Source organism: Impatiens glandulifera, chromosome 4, assembly GCF_907164915.1.
Source record: "Impatiens glandulifera chromosome 4, dImpGla2.1, whole genome shotgun sequence".
Lineage (NCBI taxonomy): Eukaryota > Viridiplantae > Streptophyta > Magnoliopsida > Ericales > Balsaminaceae > Impatiens > Impatiens glandulifera.
Window position 1 is genome coordinate 41,260,493 of NC_061865.1, and position 20,399 is coordinate 41,280,891.

The 20,399-nt window shown below is 30.4% G+C and overlaps 2 protein-coding genes across 5 annotated transcripts; both read right to left on the reverse strand.

Annotated features, from left to right (window-relative positions):
- Positions 1-350: 350 nt before the first annotated feature.
- Positions 351-4,558, reverse strand: LOC124934449 (homeobox-leucine zipper protein MERISTEM L1-like). 4 transcript variants are annotated; one of them, XM_047474984.1, is made up of 9 exons: positions 4,341-4,558; positions 3,790-4,166; positions 3,334-3,611; positions 3,143-3,260; positions 2,319-2,507; positions 1,806-2,240; positions 1,623-1,724; positions 1,321-1,521; positions 351-845 (listed from the first exon to the last, which is right to left on the reverse strand). In XM_047474984.1, exons 3-9 carry the CDS (start codon positions 3,570-3,572, stop codon positions 366-368), a joined length of 1,764 nt encoding a protein of 587 aa, XP_047330940.1. In that variant the 5' UTR covers positions 3,573-3,611; positions 3,790-4,166; positions 4,341-4,558; the 3' UTR covers positions 351-365. The 4 variants fall into 4 exon arrangements, with proteins under 4 accessions (XP_047330940.1, XP_047330943.1, XP_047330941.1 ...); XM_047474987.1 differs by lacking the exon at positions 3,790-4,166; XM_047474985.1 differs by lacking the exon at positions 4,341-4,558 and having other exon boundaries at positions 3,790-4,307.
- A 10,916-nt stretch (positions 4,559-15,474) lies between these two features.
- On the reverse strand, positions 15,475-16,688 carry LOC124934053 (probable dolichyl-diphosphooligosaccharide--protein glycosyltransferase subunit 3B). Its single transcript, XM_047474518.1, has one exon. It carries the CDS (start codon positions 16,626-16,628, stop codon positions 15,579-15,581), a length of 1,050 nt encoding a protein of 349 aa, XP_047330474.1. The 5' UTR covers positions 16,629-16,688; the 3' UTR covers positions 15,475-15,578.
- Between the last annotated feature and the right edge of the window lie 3,711 nt (positions 16,689-20,399).

Genomic DNA, 20,399 nt, shown 5'->3' on the forward strand with positions numbered 1-20,399 from the left:
GTTATATTGGTGAATTTTTGAAAGAAAAATCTCTTTTTCAAAAAATTAAACCATTTTAAAGAATAAAAACCAATCAAAATGAACAAATTTTGACATAGTGAAAATATGTAATATTTTACAATTCAAATCCCATAAACATCTAGATATTAAGATGTATTGATAATACCTACATTTTGAAAATTTATCTGAAAATTTTAGAAAGTTTTTCATTAGTTTTCCTCAAGAGTTCACAATAATTAGAGAATGAAACCACATAAAATAAGAACAAGTCATGATTTGTTTGTCCTAATGTTGTTAATTTTTTACCTATGTAATGTTATGTTATGACTTCTTATTACATTAAAATGTAGATTAGTGAAAAAGTTTTAAAAAAATGGTCGGTCCACAAGTATAAATACCTCACTCCTGGAATTCTCGTCGCGCAAGAAATCGAAGACTCTCTTTGGAGGAACGGGAAGCCAAAAAGAAGTTGCAGCACTTAAAACAACACCAGGAGGACGACCAGGATCATCGACACTCTTTCGAGTCATGACCCTAACATCATCAGCTCCACTTCCAGACAATGTGGTCCATGTGTGAGCTGTAGAAGCCCCAACTCCAGAGCAAAAACTCATCACCATCCTCTCTGCAAGCTTCAACATGCTCTTCCTTCCTTCAGGTGTTGTTATAACTCCAGCATCTCCAGGTGGGATGTTATTCGCCATTGAACTAGCAAGACGCTCACATTGTCGATCCAAGTTTGCTACCCATCGTTTAGCCCCGAAAGCTATACCTGAATTCACAAGGGCTCGGTATATGTTGTGAACACCTCTATCATCTGTTTCAATGTGTTCCACCCAAGTCACCTGAAATTAACATAAACATAACTATCAATTTTTGTGTTACAGTCCCCGTGAAGATCACAAGTTCTTCACAAGTATCAGTTGAACAATATCGTGAACTATTACAAAAACAAATTAACTAAATTGTCACAAATTTAACAAAATAAAACTATTTAGACAGATACAAACAATATAGTCTACATAAGTAGATGAATGCAAGTTGTAGATAATAAATATAATTAAAATGTTAAACATAAAAACAATTTTTTGAAAAAGTAGGACTCTTCTTCATTAAGCTACATTCCCATAAAAATCACATGTAACCATGAACCAATATGGTGGAACACTACAAACCAAGTTACGACAAATTGTCACAAATTTAACAAAATGAAACTAGTTAGAACACATAAGAACATTACATTTTTATAAGTAAATCAAGACAGGTCGTAGATAAGAATGCTAAATATACAAAATGAATAAATAAATTAAATTATGTTACCTTTGAATACCCATTTGGCAATGCTTGGATTAAACAACCCGATGGCCTTCTCCTACATCTCGATAAGGAACCAGTACGCAAACTATCCAAGGAAACGTCAACCACAGCCCATGTTCCATCAACATGTTGTTTGCAATATCTAACGAAATAGCTATCACGAGTTGGAACAAGTGGCGAAGGGACTTGAAACTCGGCTGTCATCTAAAAATACAATTGAATCAATTTAGTAACAATAAACAATCATAATCTTAATTAGCTAGTATTTTTCTTTGAAAAAATATTAAATTAAATTTGTCACATACAACTTGCAAAGCACCATTGTAGTTCCCAGCCACACCAGTTGATAAGACTTCCAATGTCATGGCCTTTGAAACGATACTCGCGAACACATTCGACCATTGGTTCTACAAAAAACAAAGAGTATAAATAACAATGTTATGAATTAACATCCAAACATGTTATCATTACAAATGTTTTAATCTCACCACGTCCATTAAGATCTCCACAATGTTGATGTGATTCATGATGATAATAGCTGATTCACGTGAAGCTTCTGATTTTAATCCGACAGGTTTCGGACCAATACCTCGAGGAAAAATTCTCAGATATTCTTCTTCATTAAGAGTTTCTGTGTTATCAGGGCTAGATACCCACAAGGGTTCCCCAGCCTGAGCCATTCTAACTAGTTCCTCCATTGCAGCAACCGCAAGTTCGATGATTGCAGGTTTGTCGGCTTCAGTTGGACCTGATACTGACCTAATAAGAAGGTCACTTGCAGCTCCATAAATGTCACTTACCAAGCTTGACTGAGACCCAAAGTTTCCAACTCCAAGATCTAATGAACGTGATGACGGCCCATGAGGATATGAAAGCATAGGTTTGCCCACATACTTTGCTGCTATTCCCGATATCCTATCAATCTGAAAAACAAAATAATCTAATAAAAAAACAGACTTTTTATGAATCTGAAAATCTATATGAATTAACGGGTTAATTACCTCTTCACGTAGACGAGCATTTTCAATCCTTAAGTGTTGTTCGTCGAAGGACATTTCACCTATGGCGGCGGGTCCACCGCAGTTGGGGCAAGTGGCATTGCTGAGGGCTTCTTTGTATCGAATGTTGTCTGCCCGAAGCTTGTCGTTTTCTGTCCTCAGTTGTGTATTCTCCGACCGTTCGTGATGGGCCTGCATGTATAGTGAGAAAATCAAATTATCATGTTATGAGATATTTCAATTAACTTCAAACTAATCAAGTAATAACTCATAAATAATTCATTCAATTTTGTAAAATAATTTTGAACATTAACTAGCATTTAATAAATGTACTAATTTACACAACTATATAGATGTCCCACTTTTAAAAATGACATTACTTTTCATTATACTATGATGGGCCTAATGGAGAAATTGAAGGCAAAATAAAGAGTATAAAATTATTCAAATTGATTTTTAATAAAATAAAAAAATTAAACTAATTTTATATGAAAATAGATTATGATGATCCTCTTGCATGATTATAAATGGACTGATTTACCCAATAATGAATGAAATCAGAAGAAGTAAATGAAGGATACAAAATTGAACCTTAAAAGATAAACATAAAAACCTTAAAATGATGTTAATTAGGATTCTCACAAAAGGAAAGTCGAATATGTGTAAGGAGAGGGCTACGATTAGATTTAGTACCTAAACTTACCTTGATCTACTTATCAAATGTTCTAAGTAGTTTCATTTTATTCAATTTGTGACAGTTTTTTTCATTACTTAATGGTTCATAATATTGATCCAATGTTATTTGTGATCTTTAATAAAAAAAGTACCTTCATTTGAGTTCGCTTGTTTTGGAACCAAAACTTAACTTGTAATGGCTCCAAGCAAAGCCTACGCCCAAGTTCTTTCCTTTGCTTGTCATCTGGATGAGGGCATTCCTTAAAGAATCTGCAAAATATATATATATGCATAACAGGTTCTATTTGATGATAAAAGTTGTTACAACATTAGAATTACTTACGATTCCATTTCTTGGATTTGATGCTGGGTATGGCGGTGATAGCGCTTCTTTTTGGGTGGTTGGTTTGGATCTTGGTCGTCACCAGATGGTGCTTCTGTGATATCAGCACCAGATTTGCTATCGAACTCATCAATCATGTCAACTCTCATCAACTCCATATCATTTTCTGGACTTGGCTTGTGACCGGTTATGTCCAGCAAGTGATGGTGGCTCGTCTCAAACATGCTTGGCTGAAACATCTTTCAATTATGCTTCCAATTCCCAAATCCTTTCTCACTCTACTTGTTCAAAAGCTGATCAATTAGAAACAAGAAAATAGAGATTATAATTAACACGGATCTTCTTTCTCTCTCTCTCTCTCTCTACATTGAAGATGATGGTTAAGATCCCAGAAAAATGGTGAAAATTACATAAGTCAAACTTTATACAAGGAGAGAGAGATATGGAGTTGCGTACCCACTAGATCAGTTGTTCTGAAGACAAGACAAGAAACTTCCAAGGATCTCTTAAACCTTTGATCTAGGTATGTTTCCAGATATTGTTGTTGTTGGAAAAGACAAACTTAGAACCCTAAAAGAAATTGCACCGAAGATTGTATCCTTTCTCTCTCTAACAAAACCCTAAAACAGCTCTATCTATCTCTAGACTCTAGAAGGTGAGGTGAGAAGTGAGAAGTGGTGGCTTCTACAACAAATGACGTCTGTTGGGTTTTGAGATATGAGAATAGAAGAATCTCTGCCACCACTTGTATTTAAATACGACATCCTTTTTTCTTGCTTCAAAATTGGACTTCCAAACAAACGTTTATATCCAAGCTGTCCTCCATCACATAACTAATTCCAGAACAAATAATATATTAAACATTAATCCAAACAACCTGAAACAACTAGAAAACATATATCATAAACAAGATTTTTTATCTCTCTCTATAATGTGCCAATGCAATTAACAAAACAAATGGGATCCAAGGCAATGCAAGCAAGAAGAGTAAAAATATAGACACATACTTTTGGTTTGAAGAAGCGATGAGATCTGAGTTTTCTTTCAGTCGGAAAACCGGCTTCTTAGTGGTATTATGTATTAACTAATGAACGAGTGAGAGAGAATAGTGTCCAGGCAAGCGTGAAATGGACCTATCTTGTGATCAAGAATTTAAGAAGAATAGTTTATGATTGTGTGTGTGTGTCTAAGAGAGAGAAAAGTTAAACGGATGGTAGAAAAGATGAGATGATGGAGACTCGGAGAGGGAGAGAAAGAGAGAGAAAAGATGAAGATGTGGGCATGGGAGGAGAGTTAATGCAGAGCGTATTGAAAGGGTGCAATTGCATTTATGGTGTGGACATAAATGAGAGTGATGAGAGTAGTTGAGAAGCCATGAGTTGTTTCACCATACAGAATTCAAACAGAGAGGAACCATCAAAACTCTCTCTCTCTTTCTTAAACTCTAGTTGGTCAGCATTTTTGCTCGTTTAGTGAACTCATTCAACGAATTCAGTACTTTTAATAATCACATTTTACTATGCATGCAGTGTAAATGTAAATTCTTAAAGTAATTAAAATATATATAACCATGAGGATTGGAAAAGAAGGGTCAGGAGAGGAGGCTTAATTTGTCCCAAAGAAGGTAATTTTAATGTTGATATAAATCGACATGCCTTTGGTTTTAGATGATGTTGTGGTGTTGAAGGAACCAGCTAGTCTTTGGAGCACATAGGATTAGGTTTATATTAGCTGGTGGGGCTTTATAGATGAAACATTCAAACTCTCACTAACTTGTTTTAGGATTATACCAGCCTGACTAATATTCCTATAACAAAAATGGTTTACTACCTATCTTCATATATAATCGTCACAGAATTTGTCAAAAACGCCATTGATACTATATATCTATTAAATATTGATAAATTACATTGCAAAAAAATATTATTTTTTTTTACTGAAAAGTGATTTCATGGAAGCCAAAAGGCAAAAGTAAACATAGTGATAAATGTCAAACTATTTTCTAAAAAAACAAAAAATAAAATGAGAAAAATATAGATAATAATTTGAATATATAGAGGTATAAAATTATGAATTAATTTTTTTGTGTGTGTGAACTTAGAACATGTCATATTTATTCAACTAACTACAAATTAATAACTTGTTAGTTTTTGCCATTACCAATTTGATTTTAAAAAAAGATATCATATTAAATTTAATAGAGTTAAATATAGGAAATTAATTAGTAAGTGATATAAAATAGCATTTATAAAATTAAAATATCAATTGATTATCTTATATCAAATTTTATGAACAATTTACAAAAATAAAATTTTTAATGAAAAAAAATATCTAACAATATAATACATTTTGTTTAGGGTCATTCAAAAGAAAAAAAAACTCATTTAGGTTTCTGAACGATGAGTGTTCAATTAGATCAACCGAATAAACTAATAAAAATGTGTCCCAAAATTTCTTTAAAATTATTTTGAGTGGCAATTAAAATTATCATTTGTCGAGTGTGGGTAAATAACGCCAAAAAAAAGTCGCGCCAAATCATAATGAACAATTTAAACATAGTCGAAATAGTGAGAAATCCATACAAATCAAAAAAAAAATATTTATTAGAGAGACTTCATATTAAAGATCAAATCAATTATTGAAAAAATAAAAAATAATTGTATATCCGATATTTAGTTTCATTAATTTGCTGTTAGAAGAGGACGGACATGAACTTCACTACTTTACGCTCGAAGAGTTGAGTGGTCGATAGTCCTTCCGTGCATATATATATATATATATATATATATATATATATATATATATATATATATATATATATATATATATATATATATATATATATATATATATATATATATATATATATATTCATTCTTCATATATACGATCCAACTTCTTTCCTTGTAATCTTTGGTATTTGGCTTTAGGCTTTACGAACGCTCCATCCGGTTGATAAGAATTCAGTCTTGTTTGGTAAGACAAAATTGGAAAAAAAAAGTGTTCGAACTCCACACTGACCAACAAAGAGCGTGATTACATAGAAAGGCTCCTCCCCTTCTCCATTTTTAATGCGCCAAACAGTATGTCAATTGGAAATATAGACGATCTCATCTTCTCTAGTTTGGTGTTAGTGAGAGCAATTTGTCTATCCCTGCCTTCTTCCTTCTTTTGTAGATAAAATATTCCATGGGTGGAAAGAAGCAACCTTACATTGAAAGATGTTTGTTAAGTAAGGCCGCTCTCGGGCCTATGCCCCTTGTATAGGTTGGCTGCTTGATTGCATCTTTCTCATATCAATAAAGGCTTAAAAAGTGAAATAATATCAATATAATCGAAGGGTATAAGTAACAAAGAACCCACCAACGATTAAGAGCATTATTTGGATTAAAAAAATTAAGACAAAAATCTAAATAAGCTAAAATGATGCCAAAACAAAAAAAAAACACATTAAAATTTCAAATGTTAGTGAAAATAATTAATAAGACACTTTCATACTAAAAAAACCATTAAAAGACTAAGAAAATTTGACTTTTCAACTTTTATAGAAACTAGGAAAATTTTCGTGTGATGCACACGTATAAGAATAAAAACAAAATAACTTAAAAATTTATAATAATATTTTCAATGTTTAAAATTATCAAAATAAAAAATATAACGCTCTCATTCCACATTTTATTAACTTCGATAAAACAACTTATTTTCTCACTTCAATAAAACAACTTATTTTCTCACATGTTTCATGACATATTTTTTTCGAATGAATCTCTCATCTCGTGACTTTACACTTTCAATTTGTCAATCAAATATGTGATTCATATTTTTTTAATAATTAACATCGTGACCTCACACTTTGGTCAATCAAATATTTGATTCATATTTTTTTAACCACTTTCAAATGATACCGGTCTATTATCCATCAGCAAACCACATCTCAATCACACTTGATTAAAAGTTGTACTTGTTTTGTTAGGTTGCAAGTTCGAAACATACAAATAACATTTTTAATTTTATTTTTAACCGTTTTAAGTTTATGGGCGGGTCAACCCACAATCCGACCAAAGTATCTATTTACTCTCACATAAATATCCAAATTAACCACAGCTCTCGACCTGGCAATCCGGACACTTTCAAAATTAAGCAACATTATATATATATATTAGTTAGTTAGTTAAAAATTTGAACTTTTATTGTTAAAATATCTCGCGTCCATCAAATTTGGTTAAATCTTAAATATAAAGTGTTGTTAACCTAGTTGGTTAAAGAGTTGTACTTGTTTTGTTAGGTTGCAAGTTCGAAACATACAAATAGAATTTTTATTTTTTTTAACCGTTTTAAGTTTATGAGCGGGTCAACCCACAATCCGACCTAAATATCCATTTACTCTCACATAAATATCCAAATTAACCAAAGTTCTCGATCCGGCAATCCGGACACTTTCAAAATTAAGCATCATTATATATATATATATATATATAGATTAGTTATTTAAAAATTTGAACTTTTATTGTTAAAATGTATCGCGTTCATCAAATTTGGTGTTGAATCTTAAATATAAAGTGTTGTTAGTCTAGTTGGTTAAAGTGTTATACTTGTTTTGTTAGGTTGCAAGTTCGAAACATACAAATAACATTTTTAATTTTACCCGTTTTAAGTTTATGGGCGGGTCAACCACAATCCGACCCAAGTATCCATTTACTCTCACATAAATATCCAAATTAACCACCGCTCTCGACCGGCAATCCGGACACTTTAAAAATTAAGCATCATTGTATATATATACTAATTAGTTAAAAAAAATAAACATTTATTGTTAAAATGTCTCGCGTTTATCAAATTTGGTATTGAATCTTAAATATAAAATGTTGTTAGCTTAGTTGGTTAAAGGGTTGTACTTATTTTGTTAGGTTGTAAGTTCGAAACATACAAATAACATTTTTATTTTTTATTTAACCATTTTAAGTTTATGGGCGGGTGAACCCACAATCCGACCCAAGTATCTATTTACTCTCACATAAATATCCAAATTAACCATAGCTCTCGACCCGACAATCTGGACACTTTAAAAATTAAGCATCATTAAACATACAAATAACATTTTTAATTTTATTTTTAACCGTTTTAAGTTTATGGGCGGGTCAACCCACAATCTGACCAAAATATCCATTTACTCTCACATAAATATCCAAATTAAAGTCATTCAAGATTTTGTGGTGGTTTCTGATTTTCCTATGATTTTTATCGATTAGATTATGCAATGCGTTTCATCATCCTGCTTTGTTGTTAGCGTCAATGGAGTCCACAGAGGCTATTTCAAGGGTGAAAACGGGGTAAGGCAAGTGGACCCCATCTCTTCTTACCTTTTCGTAGCTATCATGGAGATCTTTGAGAGCATCTTCGCGATGTTCCGAAAGAATCGTCTATACATCTTTCACCCATTCTGTGAGGTAGAGGAGGTAACACATTTATGCTTTGCTGACGATTTGTTCATTCTAGCGCACGCAGACGTTGATTCCATTAAAACTATTAGGGCTGCACTAACGTTCTTTTCTGAGGTAACAGATTTAACTATTAATGAAAGCAAAAGTGTGGCATTTTATGGAGGCGTGAAGGACGAAACAAAGCAGGACATATTCAACATCATGGGCATCAAGGAAGGCAGGTTTCCCATAAGGTACTTAGGAATTCCGTTAATTGTGAAGCAAATCGAGATCTCACACTACAAGACGCTGATTGAAAAGGTAAAAAACACGATATCTGGCTGGGAAGCGAAAAAACTTTCTTATGCAGGGAGGATCGAACTTATCAAAATCGTGGTTATGGGAATAGTTGGCTACTAGACGCAACAAATGGTCATAACGAAGAAGGTAATGAAGGAACTCGACACGCTGATGAGAAACTTTATCTAGGGTAGTAGTGGAAGAGGAGGAAAGAAATTCAAATGGACCGCTCTCTGCAAACCGAAGGACGAAGGAGGCATCGACTTGAAGAACTGTAATGAGTGGAACAAGGCTCTAACCTTCAAGCATCTGTGGGATTTGGAGCGCAATCAGGAGTCACTATGGATCAAATGGGTGTATACGAGGTTTATGAAACACGAAACCAACATCTGGACCTGCAAAATTCACAAAGGTATGAGCTGGTCTTTAAAAAAGATTCTTAAACTAAGAAGCGATATTGCAGATCTTTAAGACATCCGACTAAGGGATGGGAAATTCACTATATATTTGGCACGACCCCTGGTTCGAAAACTAACCTATCATCAACAAGGAGGAGTTTCAAAATACCCGTATCAAAAGGGATTGCGCAAAAGCGAAAATCAGAGACATCAAAGACGGGAATTGGAACTTGCTCTTGAGAAGAATTTTAGAAGGAAAGAGGATACTTGATCATATAAGTAACATACAACTACACGACAGACCGAATATTCATGAATGGAAAGTTGAGGACAATGGGAAGCTAGTATTGAAGAAAATATGGGAAGTAATCCGGGAAAGAGCGTAGAAAGTAGAATGGGCTCCTCTTGTATGGTCAACGAAGATTATCCATCGACACCAGTTCATCCTATGGCTCGCCTTCTGGGAAAGACTCAACACTCGTGATCGTATCAGCAAGTATATGAGCATTCCGGACGCGAGCTGTCTTCTATGCATAGGAAATGAAGAAACTATATATCACCTATTCGGGAGTTGCTGTATTGCTTCGGAGCTTTGGGACAAATTCTATAAAAGCCTGGAGCTGATTAGTTTCCCGAGCGAATGGAATGAAATTAAAGAAGCAGCACTACTCAAAACCAAGGGAAATAAATTTGCAACAAGCGTGTTCAAGTGCGACTTTGGAGCAGTGGTGTATAACATTTGGCAAGAACGGAATGCAAGGGTATATGGCAGAACCCGCATGAGCGTTGACGAGTTATGGAAAGATATTGTATCGGATTGCAGCGCCCTCGCGAGAACGTGGAGAGGAATTCCAAGCACGGAGCAGAACTGAAATATCTGCAAGAACTAGAGTTTACCGTTTTTTAAACTCACTAGAATTGAAAGCATTGTAAACAGATAATTCATTTACGTTTTTAGCTTTTTAGCTTTTATTCAGAATGTTACGACTTCAAAATCATTCTAGGCCTGTCTAAAATGATCTCTTAAACTCGTGGTTTTTTCCCCGTTTTTGAGAATTTTTAATGAAATGACGCTAAGTCGTTTTTCCCCAAAAAAAACATGCATAAATAGAATATTTTTAATAGATATTGGACACATTTAGAAAAGTTTGTGTAGATAAATATGGTATTTTTTTTATTTAATAATGTGTTTAATAAGATTAACAATTTTTACTAACACATGAATTGATATTTTACTATAGACCAAGGAGTTTGGAAGACACCCTTTTATTCTTAAAACATTTGAAAAGACAAATAAAAAAAGATGGTACATAAAGTGTTAATAGGGCAACAAAAGTTGTGGTATGTGTTAAACACTATTAAGTATATATTTGTTTATGTTCATGAATGTGTAGAGATTAATATTTATATAATACTAATTATGTTTTTTTTATGTAGACTACTTTTACTCAACTACATCAAACTCAGGATTATTTGGATATCAATGAACAAAAATCAGAGAAATGAGTTGTGGATGGAGGCATTAAAGAATACCAAAAGCGGTTGTGTGTTTGGAATAGGCTACATGAGCCAAATATAAGTATTTGAATATGGGAAATACATCATACAACTATGTTTGAAGGTAAATACCCTTAAAGAAACAGTAAGTGATTTGCAAATGCAAAATTCAGAAAATGATAAAGAGAATGCACTTCAAAAAGAAAAAATTGATAAATATAATGTAGAGTATATTGAACAAATATAGTCTTTAAATGAAAAAGTAGACAATATCCTAGATTATATTCAACGAACAAAATCCAAATTTTACAACTCCGGACAACTTATGAAGAATGTTAGTGATTTTAATCATTAATTTGGTTTATATGCTTCATATTCTAATGCAAGGTATGATATTTTTATAAAATGCTATCGATTTTAGTTATAATCATAATGTTTGAAGCATGTTGAATTATTTGTTTGAATAATTAATAGGTAGATGAAAAATAATATAGTTATTTATTGAGATCGTGTTTAATCCTGAATATTTTCAACATGTTTATTTGCAAATACATAGGCCTTCAAGTGGTTTAGTTTATATTTTATGTCAAATATTTGAGTTTTTTAATGTTGTGAAATGTTGTTAAAGAATGCACCATGATGGGATGAGACAGTCTTGGATTGCAAATGCTGTAAGAAAATCACTATACATTGACATGTTCAATAAATAAACTAGATACTAAATTTAATTAGTTATTTTGTTAAATGTATACAAATTTATAGAAATGAATATATAACCATGATCAATTTTTTGTAAATCTCAATGGATGAGGTGAAGAATGTACATACCAATGGATGGGTGAAACGAAAGGAACTATTTGAAAATCTCAGTATTTTGAAAATTTTGGCATATTTTGTAAATTTGGAACTGTTTGGACATTTATTTTGTAAATTTATAACGAATTATATTAGTTTACAATGAATTGATCATATAATTGATTTTTGTTTTGATGATTATTATATATATATATATTATTATATATATATATATATATATATATATATATATATATATATATATATATATATATATATATATATATATATATATATATATATATATATATATATATATATATATTAAACAGGGAATCATTTGAAAATGGATTCAATTAAATTTATAATATTAATTTTTAAAATATTGCGTTGAAGATTGAACAAGATTTTACAAATTTAATGTAAAATTTAAAATATATTATATACATATATGCAAATAGTGTATTTTAAATAATACAAATAAAATTGTAAAAGTTATGATTAATAGTATTACAAAGTTATGAATAAAATAATTGCAATTATGTGCGAAATATATTATAATATTATTAATAATATAATTTTATTTATGGCATTGAAAAAATAATTGCAGGTTAGCTACATAAATATAATGTAAATTGATAATATTTACAAATATATATATATATATATATATTTTAAATAAAATTTCAAATCAAATATTACCAGCAAAATAAGGGTATTGCATTATATAATTGTGAAAAGTATTGCGTTACATAATTTTATAAGGTATTACAGTTTATATTAAATATATTATTAACGTAGATAATATAGATATGATTGCATAAAAATGTATAAAGTTTGTTGCTTCATTTTCATATATTCATTATATTGAATATTACGAAAAATATTATATTACGTAAATTTTATAAGATATTGTAGTTTATGTTAAATATATATTTTCATTATTTAGTAGATTAATGGTATTATTAATTTTTATTACAAAACAACAAGTTTATTAATAAAAAGTATATTACAAAACTTAATTGCATTTTATTATTGACCATGATTAATTAGAGTTTGACTATTTGTAATGTTTTGTTTGTGTTTGCAAATTTAGTTGTGAATGTCGTAAATAATGCCAATAAAATTGTTAAAGTCCATTTTAATGAAAATAATGTCGAGATACTAATTACAAATCAGACTTATTTTTGTAGTGCAATAAAATAAAATTTGGGATTCTTAATATCCTTAAAAAAAATCTAAAATTGCAATTTATTCTATTTTCAAACTTTTCTATACAAGAAAATCCAAGATAAACAAATTAATAAACAAATTAATTAATTCAATAAAATTTGATCTATTTATAAACCCTCATAAGTTATTGTGTGGCCAGATTATGATATAGTTGGCACCATATATAATACTCACATATTTTATTATAGTAATTTTTTTTTATCTTTATTTGACAAATTTTATTCTAAGTGGTGAATTGTTTTATTATAAAAAAAATTCTAGGGTCCAATTTCCAACAACATTAAGAACTAGCAAAACAAAAACAAAAAAATTGATTATAGTTGAATGCGTATTTTAATTGATGGTCGGTTGTTCAGTCTATTTACATTTTCTGCGGTTTCATTTGTAAACAATTGAATGTTCAGAATTCTAATATAAAATACTTATGAAATATGTATTATTTTATAATTTAATTGTATTTATTGAACATATTGTTCAAACTGAAAAAAAATCAAACATAAAAATTTGTAATAAATTGTATTATGAAACCAATTTACAATGTTTAAGCCATTTTATAAATGAATTTGTTGCGTAACTGAATATGAATGCAAAAACTATGTAAGTTGTTTTTTTTTTTTTTTTTTTCTTTTAGTGAAAATCAAATTTGTTTTATTTAATAAATATAACTCTTATCTAATATAAGTTGCAGAAACTTTTGCAAACAATGCTGAAAAAATACAACTAATTCAGAAAATATTGCAGTACCAATTCCAAAATTCAATAAAATACTTGCAATTTCATAGATAAATTATGACAAAATGATGTCATAATTTTAACTGTATATTTTGATAGGTTTTCACCACCATCACGATTTATTGGATAATTAGAATAAATTGTATCCTTTAAAAAATTAATATGTTCCATTTCTAGTAAAAAAAAATTGTTCTAAAATGATATATATACATATATCAAATGGTCCATTCTTTTCATCTTAAAACTTCAATCTTCTTGCATGTGAAGATTATTTGAAATAAACTAAATATTATCTATTCATCAAATACCAATAACTTCTTTTTATTAAATCATTCAATATATAGCTAAAGAATTAATTTTAATAAGATTTAAAATATCTTTTATCAATATTTTCGTCATTTTATCAAAATCATCTAAATAAACATTTTTTTTACATAAAAAAATTTAAGAAAATTAATTTTCCATTTTGTAAAATATTCCATAACCAAGATGAACAAAAATGTATGTATTATATAGCTTTTAAAAATAGGATTTGTAAAAAGTAAAAAAAAAAAATTTGTTTGAATTTGGTATATAAAAATATAATTGAATTTTAAAAAATAAATAAAAGTATGATTAATCAAATTTTTTTTGAAGATACTCAAAACTGAAGCTTCCTGCTGTGTCTAAAAACAAGTTAAAATTGGCCTCATAACAAGTTTTAACTTTGTATACTTTTTGTTGATGAGTTTAGTTTTGTTATCATGAAAACTTATAAAAAAAATTTACTTTGTTTTTTTAAACTTACAAATAAATATATATATATATATATATATATATATATATATATATATATATATATATATATATATATATATATATATATAATTGCAGCAGAATCAAGGTTTATATCAATTTTTTTCAATTAAGGATAACTAACCATAGAGTCATGGTCAGGTAGTCTTCAAAATCAAGATTGCCTTGGTTTTAGGTAGTCATGGTCCCGCTTTCATTCAAAACGCACCCATTAAACAAAAGTATCTAAATCGGAAAATTTGACAAATCTATTATCAGGATTATTTCGTCAAATTTCCCTTCTCATCCATTACTCTAATGCTAATTGAGCTTCCACTATAGATTTTTCAAGATTTCTCCAAGGGTTGCTGCATATTTATTTCTAAATGATGCTCTATCTCGTCCAAAACCAAGAAAAGTGTAACAATTTCAAAGCCTTTTGCTAAGGATGAATACTGAAGAGTCTTTGTGCGATTCTTTGTGAAGCATAATAGATATCTTATAGAGAAATTAACAATCTTCAGCATATTACCTTACATACTAGGCCAGAGAATTTGGCTTCTATCTCACAGCAGTTAATAAGAAACAACTCTGTTTCCCAACAATTTAGAATCCACTAAGGATATAGCAATTACTTGAAATTGTATTGCCAGAAGAATGATCTCAACTATTACAATTAGATGAAAAAGAGAAGTAATGGAAAATGAAACCCCCACATATCGATCCCAATATGCAGTTCAGCGATGCACAAAAAACCACAATCAAGAACGGATGTAAATCAAATGAAAAGAACTCTTGATCAGAATCAAATTTCGACAATTTGAATAAAAACCCTCTAGCTAATAGTCATCACCTAAAGCAATGCTTCATTTCCTCAAATTAGGACAAGTTGACATACAGAGTTTTGGTTTAGAGAATTAACTAGGTGATCTTAAGATTGCCTTATGACATGTTTGAAGATAATGCAGACAAAATTCAAAGAAGACAGCATAGATATGTAAGTCCATTATCATTAATCAATAAAGCAAGTAGAGTTCTATCATCATTTGGGTTCAATTGAAGATCAAAATATAAAGAACTTACTCTATGGTTAATCTCACAACCAACCAGAAGGCCAATACATGTGAATTGCATATCCTGTCTTCCAACCATCCAACTCAATAACCTTCTTCACTGCCAAGAAAGAAACAATAATGGCGAAGAACATCACCCCACGTTGCAGGTTTACATTCTTCACTTTTACTAGCAGATGAATCACAACCGCAAGCAACAAACCCACGATCGTGTACAGAAACCCAACTGTAAATCCCTCTGCTCCAAGTTGCATGTCGGATCCCTGGTAAAAGAAAATCAATTTCGAAGGGTCGTTTCTGTCCGCCATAAACATCGGCATTTTTCGAATGATATTGTACATACCCCCAGAAACACTGACAAAATACACAAAAATCGCGCCTACTAGCCAAATTTTCCTGTCGTGGAGAAGGGTTTCACCAGCAATTACCTTTTTAATAGCGAAAGGAATACATAATAACAGTGCAACGATGCAGAAAGCTATTTGCTTTTTTGAAAGAACTGGTGGGCGATGAATCGGTCCAACTATGGCATTGGTTCTGGACTCAACGAATTGAGCCATGGATTCTGCAACGCTGGAGGGATCGACGCCGCCCATTTGAATCGAGTCGTCCTTGAGTCTGGCGGCGGTTGTAGGTACAAGGCGGATGTGAGGGAGAGAGTTAACTCCGAACTGTTGGAAACTGGATTGAGATTCTTTAAACTCTATATCGCAGAAGAAGATCGTGGATCTAGATGATGGGTTTTCTTTATTGTTAGTAATGAAGGAAGAAGCTAGGAGAGCGAATTCGTTTCTCAGGACTTTGAGATTGAGTTCTGACTTGTCGCGGAGCTGATTTGCATCGAAGAAGATAAGGAGGGAGAAAGCCCGGGGGGGTTTGGAGGAGGTGATGAATCGAGAAAGGAGTCGGTCATTGAGACGGATTACGCCGGATTCTGATTGGGATTGGAGGGAGATGAGATCGGAGACGAGATCGTCGTGGGAACAGGACGAGATAGTGAAAAGGGTTATGAAGGAGAAGATGAAGATGAAGATGAACAGAGGAGACATTGAAGGCGCCGCGATCGCTGACATTGGAGCTTGATATGAGTTTTAACTAAAACCTGAAGAGCTTATATTTCATCCGTTTTAAAATCTTCTTCATGAATGTCAAGTCAAGCAAACTCCTCTATTTCTAAACCAATAGTAAAATAAAGAAAGTAAACTCTTTTAATTCACTAGATTTTATCAAAATTTAGTCTTTATAATCTATATTTTTGTAAAAATAGTTCAAATACTTAACTTTAGTCTTTTTTAACATTCTTAAATATAACTTAGATCAATGCTTTTGGATTGTAAAGTAAAAAAAATAAAATTATTATACACAATTTGAACATTACTATTTGAACACAAAGCTAACAATACAAAAATTGTAACAATCAGATACCAAAAGATTGTAAATAACTAGAATGTTTGAAAAAAAAAAAAATTCTTAAACTAAAATTACCAAATTAATATTTTATATATATAATGATGCTTAAAGTTAACATCACTATAATTCATGTCATCAATTCTCGTTTTTAATAATTATTTTTTCTCCTAATATATATACACACAAAATAATAAAATTATTTCTAACCGTTTAAAATAGTCTATCGATTAAACTGTCTATATCTCATACTTACATATAAATATATAATATAATTACCTTTTATATATATATATATATATATTATATTATTTTTCATCATTAATTTTATATAATTACATTTTATTTTTTATTATAAAAATTTTCTCTCTCATAGTTAATTAACTAATTGATAATAAATATTAAATACAAAATATATATACATACACAAACTAATAAAATTATTCAATATTATAAATGCGTTAAATTCCAAAACATACAAATTTAGATATTCAAAAATACATTCTTAACAATAATATATGTTGCCACAACTTTTAAACAAAGGATACGAGACATCTGAAAGTGTGAAGTCGGAATTAGTGATTGGTTTGACAAGCATTTGAAAGTGTGAGGTCAAGTGGTGGGTGGTTTATCGAGTGTGAGGTCGGAATTAGTTGTTGGTTTAACAAACATTTAAAAGTGTGAGGTCATGTGGTGGGTGGTTTGTCGAGTGTGAGGTCGGAATTAGTGATGGGTTTGATGATCATTTGAAAGTGTGGGGTCACGAGATGAAGGTCTGGTGATGAGTGTTTTATCGAGTGTGAGGTCAGAATTAGTGGTTGGTGGAGGTTGTGTGGTGGGTTTGTCGAGTGTGAGGTCGAAATTATAGGTTGGTTTAACAACCATTTGAAAGTGTGAGGTCACGAGATGGAGGTCGGATGGTGAGTGGTTTATCAAGTGTGAGGTCGGAATTAGTGATTGATTTGACAAACCTTTGAAAGTGTGGGGTCACGAGATGAAGGTTGGGTGGTGGTTAGCATGGTTGGTTTGACGTTGGATAAGAGTTTGTGATAAATTGAGATTGAGTGTTGATTTGTTGAAGTGAGAGTAAAAGAGAGGTTGACTTATATTAGTGAGTGATTTGTCGAGTGATAAAAGACATATGAAAAAGTGTGAGTCATAAGATTAGGGTCAGTGGGTGGTTTGCCGAGGGGATAAAGAGACATATGAAAAAGTGAGTCACAAAATGAGGGTCAATTGGGGGTTTAGTGGCTGAGTTTTTACGAGAGATAAGAGATGTGTCATCAATTGAGGTTGAATAAGATTGGTGGGTGGTTTGTCGAGGAGATAAAAAAATAGATAAATAAGTGTGAGTCACAAGATTATGGTTAGTGAGTGGTTTGTTGAGGGGATAAAAAGGCATTTAAAAAAGTGTGAGTCACAAAATGAGAGTCAGTTGGGGGTTTAGTGGTTGAGTTTTGACGAGAGATAAGAGATGTGTCATCAATTGAGATCGACTAAGATTGGTGAGTGGTTTGCCGATGGGATAAAAAAATAGATGAGAATGTATGAGTCACAAGATAATGGTCAATTGAGTGGTTAAGTAGGTGTCGATGAGATAAAATATATGTTAACATTAAGTTTAAGATTAAACTTAATTTTTCAAACTAAAATTAATTTTAAATTAATTAAATTTAAATAATAATTTTATATAAAATATTTATAGATAAATAATATTTTGTATATATATTTTTATCCGTATAAATGCACGAGATTCATGCTAGTTATTATAATTATATTACACTGATAAAAATGTCAATAATATGAGGATAAAAAACTAATGTTTAATATCATTAAAATTGCTGTGATCGAATATAAATTGATTGTTCTATTTACAATATTTTTAAAATTAAATATATAAAAAATTGATCAACTATTATGTCATTTTTTTAATTATGTTTCTAAAAATGAGAATTTTATAAATAAAAATGATAAGATTTGTTTTTTAAAAGTATAACATGTTAGAATCTTTAATCTAAATTTTTATTTTTTAATTCTATAATCTTAATACTCCATGTCGATAATTTAAGACAATCTTTAAATGTGGAAACATACCTGAATCTGTAATGAAGAACGGTTCATTAAGTCGTTCTTCGTTATTTTTCGGATCTTCTCTTGATCTTAGATCTTCTTGTTCTGGATCTAGACCTGAATCGTAATGTCTGATGTGGGTGGGGTTTAAGTCTTTCAACCCTATATTGATAGCCTTCTTGAATGTTCTTGAGAGATGAACATTAACCTTTTGTCTAATGAGATAAACATAATAGATAAGCTATCTATATGGGTTGAGGATTTAACCCTAATATACCCATTTATTATTCGTCTCATCAACGAAATAATAAATAGTATTTCTGCTTCTACACAAATATATCTCCATATTTATTATAAATGTCTAAATAAGCTTCATAATCTTTATACTTTAATAGATCACTTTAATTGAGCTTTAATTTTTATATAATAACAACTAATAAACAATTATTTAATAATATATGTACCCAAATATTAGAAATAATTTCAACAATTTCTCACTTGGGTCATATATATTTCCTTCAATTATATATTATAACCTTAAATGCTCAAAATATTGTTATCATTTTCAAATATATCTATATCAATTTCGTCCATCAATTATATCAATATAGGATTAAAGTGATTTTTGTTACATTAGTTTGTAACTAAACCTTCAATAATTACATATGTCAATACAATCAAATGACATAGATTAAACATGGGTGTGTAGTGTGGATTAACATGTAGTGTGATTTTTAACATGTCTAATACCAACTTGTTTTCCTTTATTCCTTATAGAGATCAATCTAAATAACTTTATATTCTTGATTTCTTTAAAATTGAATCTTTAATTTCTTTAAGAACCAATTTTTTAATGTGCACATACATTTCAAATTATATCTATACAAGTATCACAATACAAACTCTCACTAAAACTGTATATCATTTAAATATGCAATATCCATATGAACAATATGTTCATGAAACACCTCTGATAACAAATATTTAGAGAACTGATCCGTACTTTTAGAGTTTGTCCAAATATGTTCAATAAATAACTAAACTTTCTGAATTCTTTATTTTCCATAGTTCGACTTAGTCAAACTCATATTACTCTTAAAGTAAAAGAACTGTATATTATTGTCACATAATATATTTAGTGATATTTCTATATCATTCATAATTTTCAACCCCGTGACAAAACTTTGCAGTCAAATTCTTTAACTGGATGTCACAAAACACAAAATTAATCATGCCATCATATTGAAAAAATTCGAGTGTCTGCTTAACACTCTTACAAGAATTAATTCTTTAAACTAATAATTAAAGTAATAATTATGTGGCATGAATATCCGACTGTTTTGGTATCCAACAAAATTCAAATCAAA

Coding starts and splice junctions, on each gene's coding strand:
- LOC124934449 (XM_047474987.1), bottom strand. CDS start 3,572: ATGTTTCAGCCAAGCATGTTTGAGACGAGCCACCATCACTTGCTGGAC. Junction 2,241..2,318: donor ATGCTCGTCTACGTGAAGAG/GTAATTAACCCG, acceptor TTTGTTTTTCAG/ATTGATAGGATATCGGGAAT. Junction 846..1,320: donor TGCCAAATGGGTATTCAAAG/GTAACATAATTT, acceptor TGTTAATTTCAG/GTGACTTGGGTGGAACACAT.
- LOC124934053 (XM_047474518.1), bottom strand. CDS start 16,628: ATGTCAGCGATCGCGGCGCCTTCAATGTCTCCTCTGTTCATCTTCATC.